Source organism: Terrapene carolina, unplaced genomic scaffold (assembly GCF_002925995.2).
Source record: "Terrapene carolina triunguis isolate 2854851 unplaced genomic scaffold, T_m_triunguis-2.0 Scaffold95, whole genome shotgun sequence".
Lineage (NCBI taxonomy): Eukaryota > Metazoa > Chordata > Testudines > Emydidae > Terrapene > Terrapene triunguis.
This window is the reverse complement of record NW_020664446.1, coordinates 8,733,265-8,756,998: the sequence shown is the minus strand read 5'-3', so window position 1 is coordinate 8,756,998 and position 23,734 is coordinate 8,733,265. Positions and strand designations below refer to the sequence as shown.

Genomic DNA, 23,734 nt, shown 5'->3' with positions numbered 1-23,734 from the left:
TTCACCTTCCATAGACAGGTTTCAGAGTAGCAGCCGTGTTAGCCGGTATCCGCAAAAGGAACAACCCACTTCTTCGGATGCATAGAATGGAACATATAGTGAAATAAATATATATATATATATATATATATATATATACACATACATACATACATACATAGAACATGAAAAAGTGGAAGTAGCCATACCAACTGTAAGAGGCTAATTAAGAGGCTCTCTGGTCACTCAGTAACAGACTTAAAGGTGGCAATTTTGCAACAGAAAAGCTTCAACAGACTCCAATGAGAAACTGCTGAGCTTGAATTAATATGCAAACTAGATACCATTAACTTGAGTTTGAATAGAGACTGGGAGCGGCTGGGTCATTACACATATTGAATCTATTTCCCCATGTTAAGTAACCTCACACCTTCTTGTCAACTGTCTAAAATGGGCTATCTTGATTATCACTACAAAAGTTTTTTTTCCCCTGCTGATAATACCTCATCTTAATTAATTAGCCTCTTACAGTTGGTATGGCTACTTCCTCCTTTTCATGTTCTCTGTATGTATATATATCTTCTCACTATATGTTCCATTCTATGCACCGGATGAAGTGGGCTGTAGCCCACGAAAGCTTATGCTCAAATAAATTTGTTAGTCTCTAAGGTGCCACAAGTACTCCTGTTCTTCCATAGACTCTAACCCAACCATCTTATGCCCCACCAGCGCTCCCTCCCCCATCTTTCTCCTCTCTCCTCAGAGCCTAGCATTAACCTTTCCTCCCGCCCCCCTTCCACTGCCTGTGCTCAGAGTTCCCATTTACCTCCTCTTCCCCTAGCCCCAATCCCTGGGTTGGGAAGGAGGTGCATGCTGTAAACTGTCATGCATGAGTATTACTTGTGAAAGTAGAGGAAGGCACATTCCATTAAAATTGCACTGGATTTATGAATTAGTATGTCAGCCTCTCCATTTTCTTTGTATTCTGTCACCTAGGAGTTCTAGTCGTAGAACGCTCTACAAGCACACAACAAATAGACTGTCCCTGGCCCAAAGAGCTTACAGTCTTCACCAATCCATCTGTGACTTAAGGCTAGTTTTGTCTCCATTACATGATGCCCTATGCAGAAGACATTTGAAGGAAAGGCTAAAATTACATTAACTTTAAAAAAAGTGTGTGTTTTATTATATAAAAAGTGGCTTAAAGCAAGATGATAGAACATTAAGTGAGGCTGATATCATTGTCTCATGTAAGAGTTGTGTATACACATCTAAAGAGACTGAGAATGTGAAGATGATGCTGTTTATAAGTGGAAAGGCAAAATTATAATGCCTGGGACCTCAGAATATTTTGAAGATATGAATCATTACATGCTAAGTGTTAAAGATAGTGTTAGCCTGCTAAACCCAAGGTTTTGAGTTCAATCCTTGAGGGGGCCATTTAGGGATCTGGGGCAAAAATCTGTCTGGGGATTGGTCCTGCTTTGAGCAGGGGGTTGGACTAGATGACCTCCTGAGGTCCCTTCCAACCCTGATATTCTATGATAGTGTCCACTATTGTATACATGCAACTTGTAAATTACTTATTTCAAGGATTTTTTTTTTGTTGGTTTTGATCAGAATTAGTATGACTGCGTGAGTGGTTATCCACTGAAATAGTGTAATACTAAAATTAGTGTGTTAGGTGTCCATCTATGATAGCTGTAACATCTTTTTAACCAGTTACAAGTTCAGTTTTATTTTCACTACAAAAGAGTTTATCAAAGCAGTTTTGCAACTTTCTGTTCTAAGGTTTACTTCTTTTACAGATGTCAGAAGATCTTGCAAAACAGCTAGCTAGCTATAAAGCTCAGCTCCAGCAAGTTGAGGCTGCTCTTTCTGGGAATGGAGAAAATGAAGACTTACTAAAATTAAAAAAAGATTTACAGGTGAGGATTGAGGGAATTAGAAACTGAGATTTTTCTATCATGAGTAATGTCAGCAAAAATGCCATCACTTTCTCTCAAGCAGAGACATAGCTTGTTGCTGGGTATTTGCACTTCAACAAAAATAATAAATACTTGTCAGGGTTATTGCAAAATGTAAGTTAAAGGTTTGTTTTATGATCTCAGGTTGCTTGAAGGGACAGTGGTATAGCTGGCAGTCCCAAAGTTTGGCCTGTCTTTTTAAGTTTATTAATATTCATGTTGTTTTAATGCTTTTAAAAAAAGTCACTGCTATTTGATTTGTTTTTAAAAAAAAGATGTTAGTACTTCACCATCAAGAAGAAGGAAGAGTTCTTATTTGAGATGTGCAAGGCTTTGGCTGAAACACTTAAATAATATTGCCTCCCTTTAAAAAAAGAGAAGGCTAAAAAAAATTCGTCTTAGCTTAAGTTGATAGTGACCACACTGTTGCATTGCACATGCAGGCTGAAGGAAGAACAAAATTTGCGGGAAGAACCCTTTTAGCTTCCAAAGGGTTGGAGAAAGAACTATGAAAAAATATGCAAATAGTCTTTTTTTTTTTACTATACACAGTTTTGTACCTTTTATAAACAACCTTTCCCAATCTTCATCAGTGGCCTTTTTGTGGTATTAGAAAATGGTGGTATAGTAAATTGTAGGCATCAAATTTGATCACCTTGTAATTGAATCTAATCTCCACTCACATCTGCATTTTTTAAATAAAGCCATTGCATACTACATTTAAACTATGTAGCTATTTCCATTTGTCACGGCATTTGGGCTAACCCGAGCACTGAATCTCTCCACATACATTTGTGTTGAATAAATCAAATCAGCATCAAATTAGTCATATACACACTTTCAATCACATCTATAAATCAAGTATCAGAGGGGTAGCCGTGTTAGTCTGTAGCCACAAAAACAACGAGGAGTCTGGTGGCACCTTAAAGACTAACAGATTTATTTGGGCATAAGCTTTCGTGGCTAAAAAACCCACTTCTTCAGATGCTTATGCCCAAATAAATCTGTTAGTCTTTAAGGTGCCACCAGACTCCTCGTTGTTTTCACATCTAGAAAGATAGCTGAAATACCTTTACAGCATAAGTCTGAAATCCTGCCATACCTTAGCCTCCCACTGACTTTTTAATAGAAGTTCTGGGTATGTAAGGAATGCCAGATTTGTTATAAAATATCAAATGTGCCACCACCTGGAATATGTTTAGACTTAAGCTCATAACCAGTTATTTTTTGTTGATAGATAAAAGCTACTCAAAGTCCTCATTAGATCCACTTTGGGCAATGGCATGAACACCTTCAACTTGATTAAAAAGGCCTTTTTTATCACTTCAGGCAACAAAATTGGCACATAATTGTGCCTGTATTTAATGTTTTCTTAAATGTTAGCGTATGGGTGCAAAATACTACTTTGTTATTGCTAGAGAGAGAGCACTATAGCAGCCAAGTTATTATTCACAAACCTTAAGTAGATAAAACTACCCACTGCAGCATTCAGTAGCTGCTGCTGCTTGAAGAAATGCTAACAATAACAATACAAGTCAAAAACAAGCTAAATCAATGTCTTCTATCAATAAGCTTTAGATTTCCTTTTAAATGTAAAAGTCTTGTGTCCACAGGGAACTTTGTAGTATAATGAGAATGTACTTTATTGCACATTCTTAAAAGCATGTGTATATTTTTAAAATCCAGAGCAAAACTCATATTTCTAATACCAATACAAGGTCTACTTTGATGTGTGGAAATCATTAATGTGAAAGGACAACTTGGAAAAAAAAATTAAATAAAAGCTTTCTGCACAGAATAGGGAAGATGTTTGCATTCCCATCTCCAAAAGTTTGCTACCCATACATTCCACCTTAAAAATGGAAAATAAATCCAACTTTATATTTTTTTAGTGTCTCAATTAAATTGTTGTTTCCTGTTTGTTCTAAAGATTATCAGTTATGTATCTGAAACAATCCTTTATCTCAGTATTGTATCCATCATTACCATACACAGCATGCTCAGCTTTGACCAAGATATTTTAATGTAAATAATGGGCTCCCCATCTTTTACTTTACTGAGGGACTTCTAGCAAGGTACCTATGCAACCAAGGATCAAATCTAACTTGCATGAACTAGAGTGGATTGCAACCAGCCTCCTCTTTAATATGATGTTACAAGCTGTGGAAACTATGCACTCCACAATACAGAGCTCCATCTTGACTTGTGTGGAAGGCCACTCTCATAAGGATGGATCTTTGCATGCTGGGACCTGTAGTCTCCACAGGTTGCATCTCCATGTCACAGGAAGGTGGCAGCAAGTCACATTGTATAGCTTATTTGTCTGCATGTGGCTACCTTAATTAGAAGTTTTGCTATAGTAGACAGTAACAGCACATTCTAACTCTTCCCCACAAATCTTGCTTTAAAAATGAGCCTTTCAGCCTTTAAAGATGTCTGTAGTGTTATTTTACTGTAGTTCATGAGCTAGTCTATCTAGAGTCCAGAGACCCCGCCCCCATAAATGCGATCTGACATCTGAATACTGTACATGAGACAGTTGCAGCTTCTCTTCCTGCTTTGGTAGTGGGTACCACATTATTTTCTGCTTAAATAAACTTCTTGTTTTCAACTTCCTTCAATGTCTGTTCTTAGTTTCAGTTGGTGCCCTCATGTTTTTTCAACTTGCTACTTTCTTTAAGAATTTTATGGGATAGAGTTCTCTTTTTTTTCTCCCATTCCCTTGTTATTTCTACAAATCTAGTTTCCCTAGCCCTTGAAACTCTGCATAAACCTAATGGCGCTTTTCTGTACCTTGCAGTTCCTCAGCTGTTACTGTAATGTGATGCCCCCCACTATGTGCAATACTCCAGTTGTGTTCTCACTAGCACTATAGTATGCTATATGTTAGAACAACAAAACAGATGTATTGGAACCCTAACCAATTCAACACATGCTGTATATGGTTCAAGTTTCTGTCCACTATCTGTGTCCAGTATTAAGATACGTAGGCAAAATAAGATTTTACCACAAGTTTGTTTATTGCCTACCCTTTAAACAACTGGTAAAGTCAAGGAATTGTTGATTGAGTAATCTGTGTGCATATTCACTCTAGTTCTACAATAAGCTATTTTAATAGATAAACAACTTATGAAGGAGGCAGGAGTAAGTCAACTGTCTCAAATTACAGTGGTTTCTGTATATCTGAAACGCTTACCTTCAGGTAATCAGTGCACAGCTGTACTTTATTTGACCTGCTGATACACATATCACAAGCCATGATGCTTCCTGGATTTGCAGATTACTGCTACTACCACCCGCTCTGTGAGTGAAGGAGCAGTGTTAGAGCTCAGACCTGGGGAAGGAAAAGTAATTAATGGTATGTACTCTAAGGAGCTCCCTCAAATGAAATATTCTAAATATCAAAATCAGTGTTGGCCCATATGCAATATTCTGCAAAATAAAGATTATAGTAAAGGTAGACTGTGGCCATATCCTCTGTTCCAGTCCCTGCCACAAAATCACCAGAGGGTCTTCTAAAGCAAAAACAAACCTCCTTGTTAGGAAAAGCATTTAGGTTGCTTCAGATAGGTTTAGGTTGCGGGGGGAGGGATAGCTTAGTGGTTTGAGCATTGGCCTACTAAACCCAGGGTTGTGAGTTCAATCCTTGAGGGGGCCACTTAGGGATCAGGGCAAAATCAGTACTTGGTCATGCTAGTGAAGGCAGGGAGCTAGACTCAATAACCTTTCAAGGTCCTTTCCAGTTCTAGGAGATAGGATATCTCCATTTATTTATTTATTATTATATCGACAAACAAAAGAGAATCCAGTTGTCAGGCCCTTTGTGCCTCTGTGCTAGCTAGTCAAACAAACATATAAGAAAACTAAACACTTTATGGGGTTGGTCTCTGGGAATAGAATCCTCAAACTTCTGGAGAAATGAAGAGCAGCCTTCTCTCTGCCTTGAGCTTTCCTTCTCTTTATAGGCCCTTACTTATCAATGAGGTTTAGTGAATCAGGCTCCAGCTGTTCTCTCTCATCTCTGCTGAACTGAGAGAGGAACCCTGCTGGGTCCCGCAGCCTTCCTGTCCCACTCTCTAGATAGTTGTTGATTCCATTTATTAAGAAAAGTGGGATGGGGGAGTCTATCAAGACTGTAGAGAGTTCCTTTTGGGGCCTTTCAAATCTTATTTAGGGTGTACCACTTACCAAAAGTACTTCTCATCTTGGATCTTGACTAAGGAAAACACTGGAGTCAGGAACATTGAATCTTCATGCTTTGTATTGTTTCATGAGCTAACATGGAGATCCATTTTGAAAAAGGCTGTTCCTCATCACAAGTACAATTTCTTTATTTAAATCACCCCACAGCCAGTAGTTGCAAAGAATGCTTGTGCCTGTGCTGGACCAACACGTGCCGTTTCTGCTCTGGCAAAACTGATTAGAATTGCTTCCAGTTCATCCTGCTGCTGGCCTTGCCACTGGGCAGTATTATTTGTGGGAGCAGCAGCATATAGACATAATGTGTTGTGGGGCAAATCTGTCGAGAGGAGAGGGTTATTTGGAGGTAGTGGGGGGGAAACGCAGGATGTCTGCAATCTCCTTAATTGAAATATTTGCCCTTAATTTTGCAACTTGCATCAGATAAAAATATTGGGATATTGTAAGGGCTAACACCATTTCTTGTTTATGAATTGTGGAGTTGCCTTTCCTCATGTAGGAATGTGCTTGTGTTTTGCTTTTATCTGCTAGTTGTTGAACTACGTATTTTTTCAGTAGCCGTGATCAAGAGTCTTCACACTGGCAAGTAAAGTGTAGCACTGATTCAATTGGCATTTGCTACATTGCAATAAAAGGAGTAGACACTAAATATCTTTCTCATTAAGGTGAAAAATATGCATTTAAATTCTTGCCCTCTAAACTATCTATGTATTTTCTTCCACTGGTTTATGAAGTTTATAGAAAACCTAGAAATTTGCCTACCTACTTTGGCTCCTGAGTCAACAAAGATGGTGGCTACCTAATTGGGGAAGTTATTTTGTTTTAAAATAGATAACATTGAGACTGAAATAAACACCTACCCATAGAAGTTGTCCCTCCAGGTCCAATCACAATGGCAGGGAGGTGGGTGGAAACTTGCATTGCTGTGTACTGTGCTGTATCTGCTCTGTGAATACATGACTTCACTCTGTAGTGTCTAAAGGCACTAAAAATCAATTAATAGAAAAAAGATATATTTTCTGCTGCCATTTTTCTTGTTCAGGTCATTCTGTCAGGTTAATGAGGAGGTTCTGGCCCCACACTTTGAGGCCCTGATTCAGGAAAGCACTTAAGTGCATAATTAAGTTCATCGTTATTCAGGAAGGCAATTAAGCATGTTCCTAAATGCTTTCCTGATATGGGATACTTTCCTAAACTGGGATCTCAAAAAGGAGACACTCCTCTCTCCATAATATCTCCGTGGATACTTCAGCTCAGCCAATCCCCACTTTTTCAAAGGAACTGAAAAAATGGCACCTCTCATTCAGAGGTGCTTATCGTTAGTATGCTTATTTTATATGCAAGTATTCTAAAACTAAGCAATGTGTAATTTCTGGGCTAACCAATCATTTTTAAAATAATCAATAATGAAAAATAAACTGCAGTTGAGGCGGAAAAGCAAAACATTCACAATTGTCTATCTTAAAGTTTATTTGAATCAATTTAGCCCTTGCCTTCCCTATGAGCAGTGAATGTAACACTGGCTGCTCACTCCCCATTGCTGCGATGTGCTCTTCAGTCAAAAACTGAGAATCATGTGCAGCACACGTGCAAAGAGAGTTGCATCAAGGATTGTTTCCACATGAATAGCTGGCTATGTCTCTGAGCCTATGCAAAAGCAGTTCAGCTAGAAATAATTGCTGTAAAAAGGAAACATTGGGGAATTTTGAAAGTTGACCAAGGGTGGAGAGGTGGCCTCATTTTAATATAGCATACAGTCATACATCGCTTTCTTCTACATATTGGATGTCTAAGGCTAATACACTGTAATTAGTGGTAAATAGCCAGCAGTCTGCTTTACATCAGATATACGTTTAATACAATCACTACTAGAAAATAGATCTGTCAACTTGGGGGGAAAATAAAGCACAGTAATGGTGTTTGAAAGTGTATTTTTTGCCTCTTCCTTTTCCAGGAAGTTATAGAATTAACCAAAGATCTCCTTTCAACACAACCTTCGGAAGCCCTTGCAAGTTCTGATAGTTCTGCTTCTGCCCTACCCAGTCACTCCTGGAAGGTTGGGGATAAATGTATGGCAATATGGAGTGAAGATGGACAGTAAGTGTAGAAAACAAACTTCTCTAACAGTTACATGAAATAATACAGTACAATGGTAAGAGATTTTCATTCAGCTTGAACTGCCCCATTTGAGTAATACTAACAAAGAATAGCTAAGAGAAATTAAGTAACCATTGTATTTCCTTTTAGTGAAGTTCAATATTATAGACAAAGTGAATTTGATATTCGGTGATTCTCAAAACACCTTTTTTTGTCACCACCCTCAAAAGAAATATAACATATACAACTGTAAAAAAAACCCTATACTTTCATAACTAATTATAATCATTTAGTGTAGTGCCTGTCAAATGTACCGGGGTATGTAATTGCCATTCTGTTTATATATTTTACATTTACTCACTGTCATGAAAAATGACTGCGAGATTTAAGTCTGTGCATTTAACTTGGAACACCATCATTTGATTGTAAAGGAACTGTAGTTCTATTGCGATTGCAATATTGCTCTGTCTTTAGGGGCTTGATACTTGGCTGTACCATGCTCTGGAGATGCTGTACCAAAATAGTTAGTTTTGACTCCCTCAGCTAATGTTATTGAGAGTTTCTGAGGTTGCTTCAATTTAGTCTGATCTTGTAGTCTTTGAAATACAAAGATATATATTTTCAAAATGATAGTTTATCCTTTATTTTGTAACATAGAAGCATTTCTGAATTTTTTCTAATCAAACTGTTCAGATTGAGTAAACATCCCATTTCCTTCTCTTAGAAAAGAGTTGAATCCTTGTACAATGGAGCTGCTAATGTAGTGAAAACCAAATATATGCACTGATGCAGAATTATTGATATTTTCATGTAGAAAACAAACTGTTCAAAAATAAAAACACTTCTTTTGTTGCTAGGCATTGATGGCTGAAATATTTTCTCACCTAAGATCATAAATGTTACATTTTTTAAATTCTTGGGTCACTACTGGGTCCCAAGGTCTGGTCCTAAACCACTGATCAGAATGAAAAGTTTGTTGGATCTGAAAGCATTTGTACTGGTCCACTTAGATGTTTCTAGTTCTAGCAGGTCAAGTGGTATTGGACCTTACTCACTTTGATTACTATCTTGTTTCTTTCCACTAAAGCTGCAACATGATTTAAGCAGCCAGTGTCTCAAGAACTGCTAGCTAGAGATTAATGCTTCCTACCACACAAAAGCTCGGGCTCCCCTCAGTTTTTATACAGTATAAAGCATTGGTGTTTAACTCAATTCAGGTGTTTCTCAAGATGGTGGCTATATCAAAACAAAGTAGGCAGGTGTTAATTGGAATTATATCTGTAAGTATAGTCTCTAGCCTCTGTAGCAGAGCTGGGCGGGAGATTGAGACTTCAAATTTTTTCCTCGTCCCAAATTGAAATAAAAAGTCAGTCTCAAAACCTTTGTAAACAGATGATCCGAAAAGAATCAGTATGTCCTTTTAAAATTTTTTAGTATAAATTAACTAGAGGTTCGAAATAAAAAGTTGTTTTGAACTAGAAAATGACAAAACAGGACATTTAAACAATTTTGAAACTTTATTTTTTTAAATTTGAATCAGAATATTTGTGAAACTCAAAACCAGCCCTTCCTGTGAACAGTTTTAGTTTCAACAAATCAGCATTTTCTGGTGGAAAAAGCATTGTCAGAAAATTCCTGACTAGCTCTAATCTGTGGTATCTAGAATGCCATAGTTTTACAGTCTGATATTGTATGACCTATCAACTAGGGAAAAAAAGTGAGATTCTCAACTTTGCAGTTGCACAAGGCATTTGTTTCTAGCCTGAATAGCTATTGGGCCTTAAAATTGTCACTGGTTCCTTGATCAGCTAGTGAGGTTAAGCTCTTGTGCAGGACTGATGTACTTAGGTCCTTAAAGAACATTAACTTCTCAGCTTGATTTGTATTTTGTCCCAAAAATGAAGCGGATTGGTAGAAAGTATTTAACTTAATGTTAGTAGCTGAATAATAGTGTAGGTGTTGTAGGGCTGAGTATTAAACCATTACTCACATGCTTACAGCCATGATATCTTTACAGGTGTTACGAAGCTGAGATTGAAGAGATAGATGAGGAGAATGGTACTGCTGCAATCACGTTTGCTGGATATGGCAATGCTGAAGTCACGCCTCTGCTCAACCTCAAACCTGTAGAAGAGGGAAGAAAGGCAAAAGAGGACAGTGGCAACAAACCCATGTCCAAGTAAGTGACTTGTATAACCTTAGATGTGTACTTTAACAAAGAACTTAGGCCAGCCAAGCATGTTACGTTCCTGTGGTGGATGGATGGATGGAATTTGCTTAAGAAAACATACTCTGGTAAAACAGCCTGTTAGCATCTCACTCTTAGACCAATTCTGCTGTCATATTTATCAAGGATATTAATGTGAGAGACAAAATTAGAATTGCCAGCAAAGAGGCCAGTTCTAAACAATGTAGGTTCCAAATCATGATCAGGTAAAGAGTAATGCAATATGGAGATGATGCTTACAATTTGTGTTTCAGGAGAAGATAGAGACTTGTGTGTGTGGTGAAATAGTGAGTATATTATAAATTACTGATTAAAGAAGTGGTAGATGCCTGTAACCTAGCAGAAGCTTTTCAGAGCTCCTGCTTGAAATTGTAAGTGTTGTATAGACAAGTTTTCATTTGGAGGAATGAAAAAATAGCTTCAACAAGTGAAGCTTCTTTGATTCTTTGTGGGAGTACTCAGGGTTGTGAGGCACCTCATTACCCACTGCCCTTAGCATGAGGAAGCCTGGTCTGTGTCTGCCATAGGTCAGCTCCCTGACTTCACTGTCCACGGGCAACACAAGCACTCCCCTCTTAGCCTCGGCAGGTCCCACACTCTTGCTTCAGGTTAGTGATAGGCATATTCCCTCCTCCAAGCATCTCCCTGGAGTGTCCTGTCCCTCTTCCAGTGGATGCTGACAGTATTCACAGATTTGCTACTGCCAAAGAAGCAGTGCATCTCAATTTACTACACCTCAGATTATTATTCTGTTTAACACACAGCACTTAGATATATTTATAGTAAAAACTAGTAACAGTTTATTTAACAGAATAGAGAGATCCGGTTGGTAGCAAGTAAAGGATTGGAAACAAATGGTTACATATACCATACAAGCATTCTAGAACCTAGGCTTAACTAGATACTTTCCTGTCTTATAGATCAGTGCTCACCCAAAGTCCTTCCAGCACTTTACAGCAGGCTTGACTCTGACCCTTTGTTCATAAGACACACATGCGGCTAATTGCTTTCTCAGTGAAGGATCCAGGCTGTACCTCTGCACCCCCAGATATACCCCAGGAATCCATTGTCTTTACTCATAAACAGGATTCACACCTGCTGTTTATTCCTTCCTGTAAATTTCCTCTCCAAGATTTTGCAGTCTCTTGATAAACTTGGCTCAATATTGAAACAGGCATCCATTGTGAGACATACAATGCCTAATACACATATGACCAGACAGAGAGATGTGTCTGTTACCTGCTGCTTGAAAGGAACCTGTCCAAGGCACGTCACCTTCTGATTACCTGCTTTAAGAACATAATTCTCAGCACAGACACACACTTCAAATATTATTTATACACATGTTTCACAGTGTTTATGATGGCCAGTGGGCTACTGGCTCTTGGTAGAGACTTTGCATGCCACCTTATAGTGAATTATTGTGCATGTATCTGACCCAGGAGATCCCTGTAAAACTCTAGGCACTCTCTGTGCCCTCTGCCAGCTAGCACCAAGAGGTTCCTGATTCACAGCTTCCTGATAAGAAACCAAAATGTAGAGGGGTTACATCTTGGGAACCAGTCTATTTGGAGACCCAAGTACTGGAGCAGCTCTTGCGTCCTTCCTCCAGCCTACGGTAGGTTGTAGGAGAAACTCATAGGATGGGTACTGACTCTGCCTTACCGAACTGGGGACACTAATGTGATCCTTGAGGGAGGGAGTGGCGGGGGGGTGTGCGCTTAATCCCTCCCCTTTTGGAAGAAGCCTGGCATGTGGTTCCTGTCACATACAGATCCCCTGTGATCCACATTAGTATAAAGGACTTGTGCCTGTGGCCTAGCTCCCCAGCACTCCTGTTCCTTCCCTTGGTTCCTGGCATTATGGCTTTGTTAGCGCCACACTGCCCTCCTCTCCTCAGTCTACTGTTCTTGCAACACCCCTTCCATGCCAAAAGGGGTTCCACAGGATTAAAGAAAGCTTCTGCAGAAAAGGCCATACACATTTGGGTTTTATCGAGTTCTTTGCAGATTCCCCAGAGAGGCTAGTGGAGGGGATGATATACTTCAGACCATTTCTCCCTTTCCCTAATCCCCATCACAGTTGCTGATTTTTACCTGATCAGTGCAGGAGTCCTGGATCAAGGGCATTCTTCTCAGGCAGATCACCATGGTGAGATTTGGTCCATGTTGGAAAAGAGCCATGTACATTCAGAATGTTATTTGATTATATTTGAAAGGGCCATTTGAGAATTTGTGAAACTGGGAATTTGTCATCTGTGCCAGATCTGAGGGTTGCTCTATTTGAAATGGCCTGCTTAGGGCATTTTTATTGCTCCTGATTCTGTATGATAAATATTACAGGAGTGTAATGCTGTAATGATACTCTCAATTGATAGACTGCCTTACAGAAGAAATGACTTAATGTTCTTTCTAGAATCAGAGAATGAATCTGTTCTGTACAGGCAGCAGATGAAACTAGGCTTAAGATGATCCTATCACACCATGGTACCCATGTGTTACACATAACTTACTTCACAGCTTTGCTCTTGCATCTATGGAGTACAGCTTGTTTGGGGAGGTTTGTCAGTATTCTTCATAAGCTTACATAGTCCTGACTTGATTGGGTAATCACTCGTTTGAGAGTCCTGTTTTACACACCTAATGGCTTACAATAGTTACATTTAGTTTCTTATTTGGTACTTAGTGTACCCCTCAGAGTGCTTTATGAAGAGGAAATGGAGGCACAAACATAATCATGGGCTATCCTTCCTTCCTACAGAAAAGAGATGATTGCGCAGCAACGAGAATATAAAAAGAAGAAAGCTTTGAAAAAAGCCCAGAGAATCAAAGAACTTGAACAGGAGCGAGAGGACCAGAAAGTCAAGTGGCAACAGTTCAACAACAGAGCCTATTCTAAAAACAAAAAAGGCCAGGTTTGTATATGCTGCCAGTGTGTGAACAGTTAGCAAAAGGAATAGTCTGACCTACTAGTTACAGAAAAACACCATGCCCAGATGATGCTTTGGGGGCAAATGGCTCAGCTTCACAGTCTGAGGCAGCCCAGCTGCAAAACAGAGTAAGTGTAAATAGGCTGAGTAATCATGCTTAAATATGAAAAGTCAGTCTTAGGCCTTTGCTTGTGTAGGTTGGGAAATTTGGTCACTTTTATGCAAGAATTGGGGTTGCCTTTTAAATTTTTGTTAGTATAAATTAACTAAAAGTTTGCATTTGGAGGAGCAGCCAAACTGCTCCACATCATGCCATATATTGGGGAAACTGTTGTGAGACCTTAATGCTGGCAAGTGTGTAATTGGGTCTCTTATACACCCAGCATAGCTTTTCATGGCTGTTGATAACTGTGCAGGAGATAAGGAAAAGCCTAGAACAAATACCAGTGAAAGGTGGTAGCACTATTCCTCAGTGCGTATTTTGGTTTTCGCTAATATATATTCATGCCACTGTTCAGAGAGCTCACTACTGTTAGCTTTGTCAATGGTAATGTTAGCCATTGTATAGAAATACAGTGATGCACATTCTGTCAAAGTTATTCAGGGAAAAGAATTCTTGCCACAACCTAGATCTGTAAGAAGACCTATGCACCTGTGACTTACATCAATAGTATATAGGAATTGGAAGCTGTTGCTAGTCATTATTATGAAAAACCAAGAAATTTAAAAAAATACAATACAAGCCCATAATAAACCCTTCTGATATGCTTTGGTTTAGCATGGTGAGGTGTTTTCCCTATTGAAATCAAGCTTGCACTTGCCCAGGCTGAAGCATTGGGTCCACTGTTGGTGGCAGCATAGACTGGGAAGATTAGGGTCCACTGGAGCGGAGATCCTGAAAGTCTGGTGTGTGGCCAACTTGACAGCCGTTTCACCTGTCTGGTAGAGTAGCCGTATTTCAGAGGAGGTGGTGGGGAGGCTGAAGTGTTGTTGCCCACTCTGGTTTCCTCCCACTCACCCAGGGGCAGTGTGGAACTGCTGGCGGAGTGCTAAAACGTCAGTCCTTTTGAGCACTTAGCACAAAACAGTCTTATGATAAGTAATGTGGCCTTTATTCCTGAACATTGGCTATAAGTGCTCACAGAGAGGCATGATTAGAACATGGGACTGGGTGCCAGGAATTTCAGTTCTAACGTTGCCTCTGTCACTGACTTCCCCCGTGCCCTTGGGTAAGTACATTAATGTGTCAGTTTGCCATCTATAAAGTAGAGTGTTGAGGATTGTTTGTAGAATTAGAGACCGGACTAATCAATACTCATGTATTCAGTTAGCAAACTGTCTTGAACTGACTACTCAGGAATGGTGTTTTTGTTTCCTTCTCAGGTAAAGAGGAGTATTTTTGCTTCCCCTGAGAGCGTGACTGGCAAAGTCGGAGTTGGAACATGTGGAATTGCAGACAAACCCATGACACAATATCAAGATACCTCTAAATATAACGTCAGGCATTTGATGCCTCAGTAAGAGGGGGAAAGGCTAAACTTCATCTCTGCAGGGCTTTACACTTATCTTTTTATCATTATATTTTTCTAAAAGTAAATTATTTGTTGGCATGTAGTGAATAGTTCATTTTGTCACCATCACTTGGCTTCAGCTGATGTGAGCCTTAAAGAAATCTACAGCTATTCAGTTGACTCCCTTCATCATTACTAAACTTTTTATATCGTCATCTTAAAGCAAAATTCTGCAGCCAGATGTTTTCGTGAGCTATTTGCAGTTACACTGAAACAGCAGTTAGCTGAAATGCTGGTCTCCAGAATCTTCCATTCATACTTTTAGCCAGGGTAGGGTCAGAAAAATGACTGTGTAAAAATGGCACCTTTAAAAGCTTCTCATTCCCTCTGTATTCACAGTCCTATCTCCTTGCTTTAGTGACAAACTACACTAGCACTACAGAGCCAGTACAGCTCTGGGAAAGTTAGCTGGATTCCATCCTAGCTTGTATATAAAATGGAATTGTTAATAAAATTCTAAGTTACTCCCTTGCAATCTCACTGAAGACAGTCAGCTTGTACAGCTGTAACTGAGGGCAGAATGTGGCCCACAGAATACATAGGAGTAGTGTGATGATTCACGTGCTAGAAACGATACAACTTCACTTTGAGATTCCAGACTGAATTTGCAGGGCTGGAAATTAGGGGGAGGAATCTCCTTACATGTATACTGAGCACATTTAAACTGGAAGTCACTGAGACACAACCAGGGAACCCGAAGATGACATTTTTAGAGAGTCAGATTTCAGAGTAAAACTGCACTTTAAAAGTGAAGATTTAAGTATGTTCTCAGCCCTTCTACACCATGCACTGCTGGGTTCCGTGGGCTGGATATGGGACTTGACAACTGTACAGTAAATCCCCAACTTGTTGAGCAGCCTGTGTGGGTTTTTTCCCCCATCCATTTAAACAGAACTGAAGCACATTAGATAAGAATGCCTGGATCCTATTTTTTAGTTGGAAATGAGTAAAGGCTAGTCTGAAGTTTCTGCCTTGCTATAATCCTGGCTGTGGCCCTAGTGTTCATTGTAATTTCAGCCCTACACTTTCAATTTTATTCAGGAAACCACCTGTAAAAGTTCTTGCCTTTGTATGTGATTGCTTCCCTCTGTTACTTGTCTCCCACTTACGGTACTGGTACCACCTCTGAATCCGTAAAGTGTTTAAAAAAAAAAAAAAGGTTAATGTATAGCCCTATATACAATGTAGATATTATTTTTGTAAAATCTAGGGCTGAGTTAATGAACAGGAGTACTTTGGCTATTTCCTCCATTAAATAATTCAAGTGTATTTCTTGTTCATTAATCCTGACCATGTTTCCCTTGTATATTATGTTAATGTAGCTCATTTTGTAATTTGTTAATTAGATCAGGTCATGTCAGCAATTGATAATGCACTGATTGGTGGAAATGTCCATCAGTTACCTGAGTCACAACTCAAGCTAAACTCTGCAACTGATAGTGTAGAATCCATGCATAGAAAAAGATTCTTCCTATTAATGGGAGAAAGTGATTTTTATGAATACAAAGTGTGTTAATTTCAGTTTTGTATGTTTAACTTTTATTAAATAAAGTGTTAAAATCTCTTGGAGATGTTTGGAAAAGTGAAAATGCACAATGCTTGGGCACTGTCAAAGCTCACCCTAAGGACTACTACAGAATGCTGAAGGACTGTCAGATACTGATAAGGAAACAAATTAGTGAAGAGGAAAACAGACACTGAAAGTGCTTCAATTTCATTATGCTCCATTGCAAAACTAAGCAAGTTTTGCCTAGTTTAAGATATATCCTACTTGAGGCAGGAATATAAACTTTTCTGCCTGCAGAAGGACTTCAATCTAAAATGAAGTGTAATCTGGTGCAAGGAGGAAAGCCCCACCCCTGCATGTAAAACAGCCATTTTAAAAAGCAGTGTGTATGTCAGAGAAATCCAATACAGCCTGCACTTTTGACAAAGACCCCTTCACCTGTCAGTCATTAGAGGGGGCAGTGGTTCTGCTGGATAGTGAGATGGCGGAGTAATGAGGCATCTGTCTGTCATTCCATGGAAAACTGTACTTGTCCGGGATGCACTGGTTCCTGACAAAAGCAGCTGTTTTTCTGTGTGTGAGGAAGAACAGAGACTGGAACTCCTGCTATAAAACAGGCAGGACCTGACCTTGAGGAGGGTGGCCTAGGCCTAGACTGTCCTTAACAGCGCTGTGGTTGATGTGAATGAAAACACCTTTTTTAAAAAGAGCTTAAAAAATGATGCCTCAGACATTGGGGTATGTCATGAGCCAAACTTTAAATGGCAATTCCACTCTCCCTTTTGGTATAAGAAAAGTCTCCACCATAAGAGCATTTTGTGTCTAGCCACTTTCTCTGAAGAGAATGTCAGGGGCAGAGGGCTGCCAAAAATGAAACCGTGCAGGCTGATCCACCATTACTGTAGGAAACACCCCTGCCTCAATTAAAGCTAGCTTGTCTCATGGGACCTTTTAAAAAAAAAATAGGTAAAACTAATTGACATAGTGGAAGGCCACGTGAGTTATATGAAACTGGTATATTCTTGATCACTTGAACTGCATTTAGGTAATGTACCTTTCCCTTCAATGTGCTCTTAATGAGTGCTGTCCCAAGCTAGACAGCCTTAATGCACTTGGCTGTGTTATCAAGCTGTCAGTACTGGATCAGTACAGATAAGTGTCTTTTTAAAAAAAAAAAAAAAAAGACTACATGGGATCTTTCTGCAAGCTGAATGCTATAATCGTCTGGACTAGCATGATGGTTGTGGCATTAATGGTAGCAAGCTGAAACAGGGGGAAAGTGAAATAAGCAGAATAGAACAAGAGCTGACCAGGACAGCACTGCTAGTAAATATCAGCAGTCACCCATTAATTTTAATGTATTTCTGAAATGTCAACTGACTTGACTTTCAACTTGGGTTGACATATGCAGAGTGGTAATAAAACCTCCTTGATCTCAATAAAATTTCATAAAATTTATTTGTATGTTTTAAACAAATGAATACAGATCTCCACAAACAAAATTATTTTTAAATCCTGAAAAATGCAACATCTTTGCAGCACCATCCCCATGTTATAAACAGAGATGTGGTCAGCAGTTGTGTATTGTTTCAAAGACTGGCTTTTATGAGTCAGCACCAATCAATTGGGTGGTGGTCTTTTTCTCAAAGTAGCAAGTGGCTATAGCACCTGTGTAGTTACAGCACAAAAAATAAAATGTTGAGGGGAGCTCAGAAAAAAACTCATGTACACTGCAACAATCACAAATAAGTTCACATTAAGTTAGATACACTTTAGAAAAATATCTTTCTGTCAAAGGATACACATTTAATTTCCAAACTGCATCTCCAGAATAGTAAGATAGCACTATGCTGACACATAAGGGACTGTATGTTTCCCATCTTAAAGCACAAATTGCTACAGGAAACCCATAATCTAGTACAGCCTAAAACAGATTCTAACATGCAGATTGTAACCTATTGGGAAAATTGTAACAGCACAAACTTGACTCACAAATCAGAGAGATGGTTCTGTACATAGGGAGAAAAGTGAAATATTTATGCTGTATTAGTAAGAACCCACTTCTATTTCCCTCCCAAGTCAATGGAAAAACTCCCATTGGCTCTATATGCATCACTGGTTTTTGGAAAGAATAGCAAATTTAAATTCTATGGAGGACAATACTATCATCACATCAGCTCAGTTTTTAAAAATAAAACAGATAAGCATTTTTGTCAGATGCTTCAAATATTGAGAACAAAGCACTGAGGTCCTAGGGGAATCATATTGGCTACTGTAAATTTCGTGGTCCAGATACACATCCGTTCCTTTGTTTTCTAATTATGCCGAAGTTTGATTGTCACGTGACTTAGAGGTCTGTAAATACAAGAAAGGACCTTGTTCAGCTTATAATTAAGTTTACTATTATTCAGCACTAGAGCTGGCTGGAAAAAGATGGCAAATGTTTATTGTTCATTGACATTTCTCAACCAGTTTTATTCAGCACGTAGATGGTTAGAAATATCTTGTGAAACTAACTCACTTGTGTCTCGATCACCGAAATAGTAAGTATGGGACAATAGGGTTTCTCTTTCCCTTCAAAGAAGTCATGCTAGAATATAGATAACTTGGTGCTCATATTGCTCTTTGCATAATTTTGACTGCTCGATGCTGGGACTGGACGATGGGATGGATCACTCGATAAATTACCCTGTTCTGTTCACTCCCTCTGAAGCATCTGGCAGCGGCTACTGTCAGAAGACAGGATATTGCGCTTCATAGACCATTGGTCTGACCCACTATGGCCATTCTTATGTTCTTATACCTGCTTATCAAAATCTTTTATTTGATCTCTAAACGGGTTAGTTTAAATGCTATATTTCCAAACAAAGTGTTCTGTGTAATATGCTAAATTATATGCATTTCTATCATCGTGCTGTTAACAAGAGATCTGCTTAAGCAACGTATTTTTAGTGTAAAAACATCAACACAACTAAACCCCTGGAGATGGTGTGTCATTTTATAAGGGGACACTAGCACATAGCTAAAGCTCAACATTTAACCTACCTTACGATGATCACTTGGTCAAGTTAGGCAGAGAGAATGTTTATCATAGGAGGTGCAAAGCTCTATAAAAACAGTTGTTGATGGAACATGCTTGGAAATAATTTTTCAAACACTTTGGTCTAAAAATTGCTTCCTCTTCCCCGACTCAGCAAAGGCGCTACTCCTCAGTGAGACTATGCCCTTGCTAAGTTTCAAACTCGAGGTGCTTTTGCTGCAACCCTGGGTACGTCTACACTACCCGCCGGATTGGCGGGTAGCGATCAGAGATCAATTTATCGTGTGTAGTGTAGATGTGATAAATCAATCCCCGATCGCTCGCCCGTCGACTGCTGAACTCCAGCTCGGCGAGAGGCAGAAGCAAAGTTGACGGGGGAGCTGCGGCGCGCCGCGAGGACGCAAAGTAAGTAATTTTAATTCGATCTAAGATACGTCGACTTCAGCTACACTATTCTTAGATCAATCCCCCCCTCCCTAGTGTAGACCAGGCCCCTGTTAAAGTGTGGTTCAAATGTTTCTTTTTACAAGGCAATAAGTGTATATTTTTGCACCCTCACATCACTTCAGAGGAGCTGGAGAGATTTTTCTCAAACTTCCATAAAACAAATACCCCCCAAACAACCAACTGACCACCACGCCACCAGTAGGGAGAAACCAAGTTTGGAAACTTACAGCCAAAAAAAAAATGGTTTGTTTGTTGTTTGGGGGGGAGGGGGGAAGGACTTCAGAAACGTACAGTTTTGAGGAGAGGGTTAAATGGAAACTTTTCTAAACATAACCACAGTGAATGCTAGGAGTTGCTTGTTAGAATACTAGTATCCGAAAGCAAGTACTCTACATGATCTATTACCATGAAGTCTGTGTGGAAGTTGAAACCATGATTGTGACGTTAAAACAACCATGAAGATCAGCTTCTATTGTCCATTCTTTGGCTTTCATTTCCTTTACAGCTAAATGGGAGAGTCAGCAAATGTCCTTGGAGGTCACAATCATCTGGCTGGGCCAAATTCATCCCTGCTGTAATGTTAATCTCCATGGTGTGTTATAGAAGGGATGAATTTGGCCTATTGTGCATTTAGAAAAATGGGTCTTCTGTCTCAGTAACATTTCTTTTAACAGTAATTGGAGTCAAAGGCAGAACAGAGAAGAATACAAGATCTGGTTGTTCTGATGATAGCTATGTTGCCCTCTTGGGTCCTTTGCTTGGTCAGATGTACTGGGAAATGTGAAAGTGTCCTCTAGGTCAATAAACTAGGGCTTGAAGAAAGGAAGTTCCATAGAACCTTATGCTTTAAATGCCACACCACTACTGCCCCTAGAGTTTGAACTAATGGGACTCATCGGTTTTTATTCTTTTCTACTGTGCTTGCTTGATTTTTGATCCACTTACACTGTATTGTTCCAGCATTTCTGAGTACACTTCACAAACCCATAATAGCTACCAGATGTTTCTCAGTATGGATTTTAAATCACCTAGAAATATGCTGACACCAATCAATGTCACCTGACTAGCTGAACAGACTAACAAAGTAACATTTAGCGCTCGCCCCTCCCCGCCCCCCGGGTAATACTTTATATGTTCGAAGCACTGTACAAACATTATCTTAATTCTCACCACATGGCTGCGATGCAGGGCAATATTATCTATATTTACAGATCAGGAAACTGAGGCACAGATTAAGTGATTCACCCAAGACCAAAAGAGTCAGTGACGTGCTCAATCCACTAGACCGTGCAACCTCCTTTTAGCAAACATGATGTTCATCTGCAGTGGAACAAACTTGCAGACTAGGGAACTTTTCCACCATCATTATGTGGTCCCAAGAAAGTCAAGAGGAGTGCTCTTAAATGGCAGCAAAAGAGAAGTATAGAGAAAGACTCCTAACTGGAAGCACCAAAGGGTAGGCTAGGTGAAAAAAGTTTAATTTCTGATGCAGGAATCTGAGGTACATCCTAAAAGAGGAAGGTCCCGTTCTTGTAAAATGATCATTCAATTGAACAATGTTTTGAAAACCAGAATGTTTTCAATGTCTGATGGCCCCCCTCACATCCCATCAATCCTGTTTCCTACAGCAGTAGGGAATCAGCAATCACCTGGCTCCATCCACCCATAAGAAGAGTGTAGAATTCTAGGCGCCAACTGAGAAAGATTTGGTCAGCAAAGGACAATGTACAGGCTCATAAACATGAAATTCATCTTACCAGCTATGTTTCACAGAGCATGCAAGATATTGCAATGTACAAGAACAAAGATCACCAGGATTGCTGGAGCTTTTCCATAGCAACCTATTTGTCCAAGTTTATCAGAAGTTGCTCAACAGAGTTGTTTGAGTGTCACAGAGCTTTTTTTTGATGATGTGCATGTGTGTTGGGCTCTCTCTACTCTGCCATCCAAAAAAAAAAAAAAAAAAATAGGAGCACTGGTAGGGTTATCAGTAGGGCGCTACCAAATTCATAGTCCATTTTGGTCAATTTCACAGACATAGGATTTTAAAAATTGTAAATTTCATGATTTCAGCTATTTCAATCTGAAATGTCACGGTGTTGTAATTGTAGGAGTCCTGACCCAAAAAGGAATTGTGGGGGAGGGTGGGTCACAAGGTTATTGTGTGTGTGTGTGTGGGGGGGAGGGGTTGCGGTATTGCTATCCTTATTTCTGCGCTGCTGCTGCTCCTGCTGGCAGCGCTGCCGGGCAGCTGGAGAGCGGCGGCTGCTGGCCGGGAGCCCAGCTCTGAAGGTAGTGTCGCCGCGAGCAGCAGTACAGAAGTAAGAATGGCATGGTATGGTATTGCCACCCTTACTTCTGTGCTGCTGCTGGCGGGACGCTGCCTTCAGAGCTGGACACCTGGCTAATAGCCACTGTTCTCCAGCCACCCAGCTCTGAAGGCAGCGCAGAAGTAAGGGTGGCAATACTGCGACCCCCCCACAACTCCCTTTTGGGTCAGGACTCCCAATTTGAGAAATGCTGGTCTCCCCCGTGAAATCTGTTCAATATAGGATAAAAGCGCACAGAAGACCAGATTTCAAAGGAAGAGACCAGATTTCACGGTCTGTGATGCGTTTTTCATGGCCGTGAATTTGGTAGGGTCCTAGTTATCAGCCTTCCAGCACACAAGATGTACACTGTCCGGTCCCAGGTCAACATTTCTAGAACTCTCCACCTGTGGGAGCAAACTTAATATACTCTACATCTATGGTCCCTACACTGCAAAGAAAAAACCCACAGCACTGTCTCAGAGCCCAAGTCAACTGACTCGGGCTCGCGCCGTCGGCCTAAATACAGCAGTGTAGACATTCCCACGCAGGCTGGAGGGGGATGGATTTTGGAGCCCAGGCTCCAGCCTAAGCCTGAACATTCAGTCTGCTATTTTTAGCCCCACAGCCCAAGAAAAGTGAGTTGGGCTCGGAGACTCGGCACCGTGGGTTTTTTTTTTGCTGTGTAGACACCCTTCTATGCTACCTCAGAACCTCAATCTCTCTGTCCCACTAGTAAGATACGGCAAAGCCCATTTTTCAAGGGGAGGTGTGCACAGAAATCTGGATCAAAGTTATTGTATTAGCTTCAAGTAAGCAGCCTACCTTTTCTTTTAATGGTGAGCTTCTCATGTACATCTCTACTCTTGGGGTGAAATCCTGCTCCCCTGGCCATTGACTTCTATGGGTCAGGAGATCACCCCTGGGGACTGCAGCTACTCCCAGGTTTCGTGGAGAGGGAGTTTCCCTCACTGTGGCCTAGTGCCAGGGAAATACTGAAATTCAAACATAACAAAAGTTATGACCCTGACAAAAATATTCTCAACTTGGAGCAAGTAACTACGGGCCTCTCCTGCTCCCACTAATTTAATTTTGAAAACTCCCATTCATTTCAGTAGGAGCAGCCCAGCTCCTAAGGTAGTTCAAAGAATGAGCAGCACATATGAAGTCTATGCATACAACGCAGCAAGCAACCTAAGAAAAGACCAGACAACAAGGTGCTGGAGTTTGCAGCTCAGAAGCAGACCTTGCCAAACAAGAAGGCCAGAACTAAATTCCTCTGCACGTGAATGTCTAGGATAAAATTTGGTTAAAAAAAAATGTAAGTTAACCCCATTTTTACCGACCTACAGATCTCACAAGATAGATCACTTTGATAGATAGATCCGTCAGTGACATACCTCGAATGGAATGGGCTTTAAAATGACCGTCCTCCAAAGAGTAACCATACCAAACGCAAGC

The 23,734-nt window shown here is 40.0% G+C and overlaps 1 protein-coding gene across 2 annotated transcripts in view; it reads left to right on the top strand.

Moving 5' to 3' along the window:
• The window catches only part of SMNDC1 (survival motor neuron domain containing 1), a 16,773-nt gene extending 239 nt beyond the window's left edge, over positions 1-16,534 (top strand). Inside the window, exons 1-6 of one of the 2 annotated variants that reach the window (XM_024204642.3) lie at positions 1,829-1,907; positions 5,149-5,304; positions 8,101-8,243; positions 10,261-10,422; positions 13,231-13,384; positions 14,783-16,534. In XM_024204642.3, the coding sequence (XP_024060410.1) occupies positions 5,302-5,304; positions 8,101-8,243; positions 10,261-10,422; positions 13,231-13,384; positions 14,783-14,920 (600 nt within the window). In that variant the 5' untranslated portion in view covers positions 1,829-1,907; positions 5,149-5,301 and the 3' untranslated portion in view covers positions 14,921-16,534. Of the gene's footprint in view, positions 1-1,787; positions 1,908-5,148; positions 5,305-8,100; positions 8,244-10,260; positions 10,423-13,230; positions 13,385-14,782 lie in introns of those variants that run through there. The other variant, XM_026650924.2, reaches the window with a different exon arrangement.
• Positions 16,535-23,734: the final 7,200 nt, after the last annotated feature.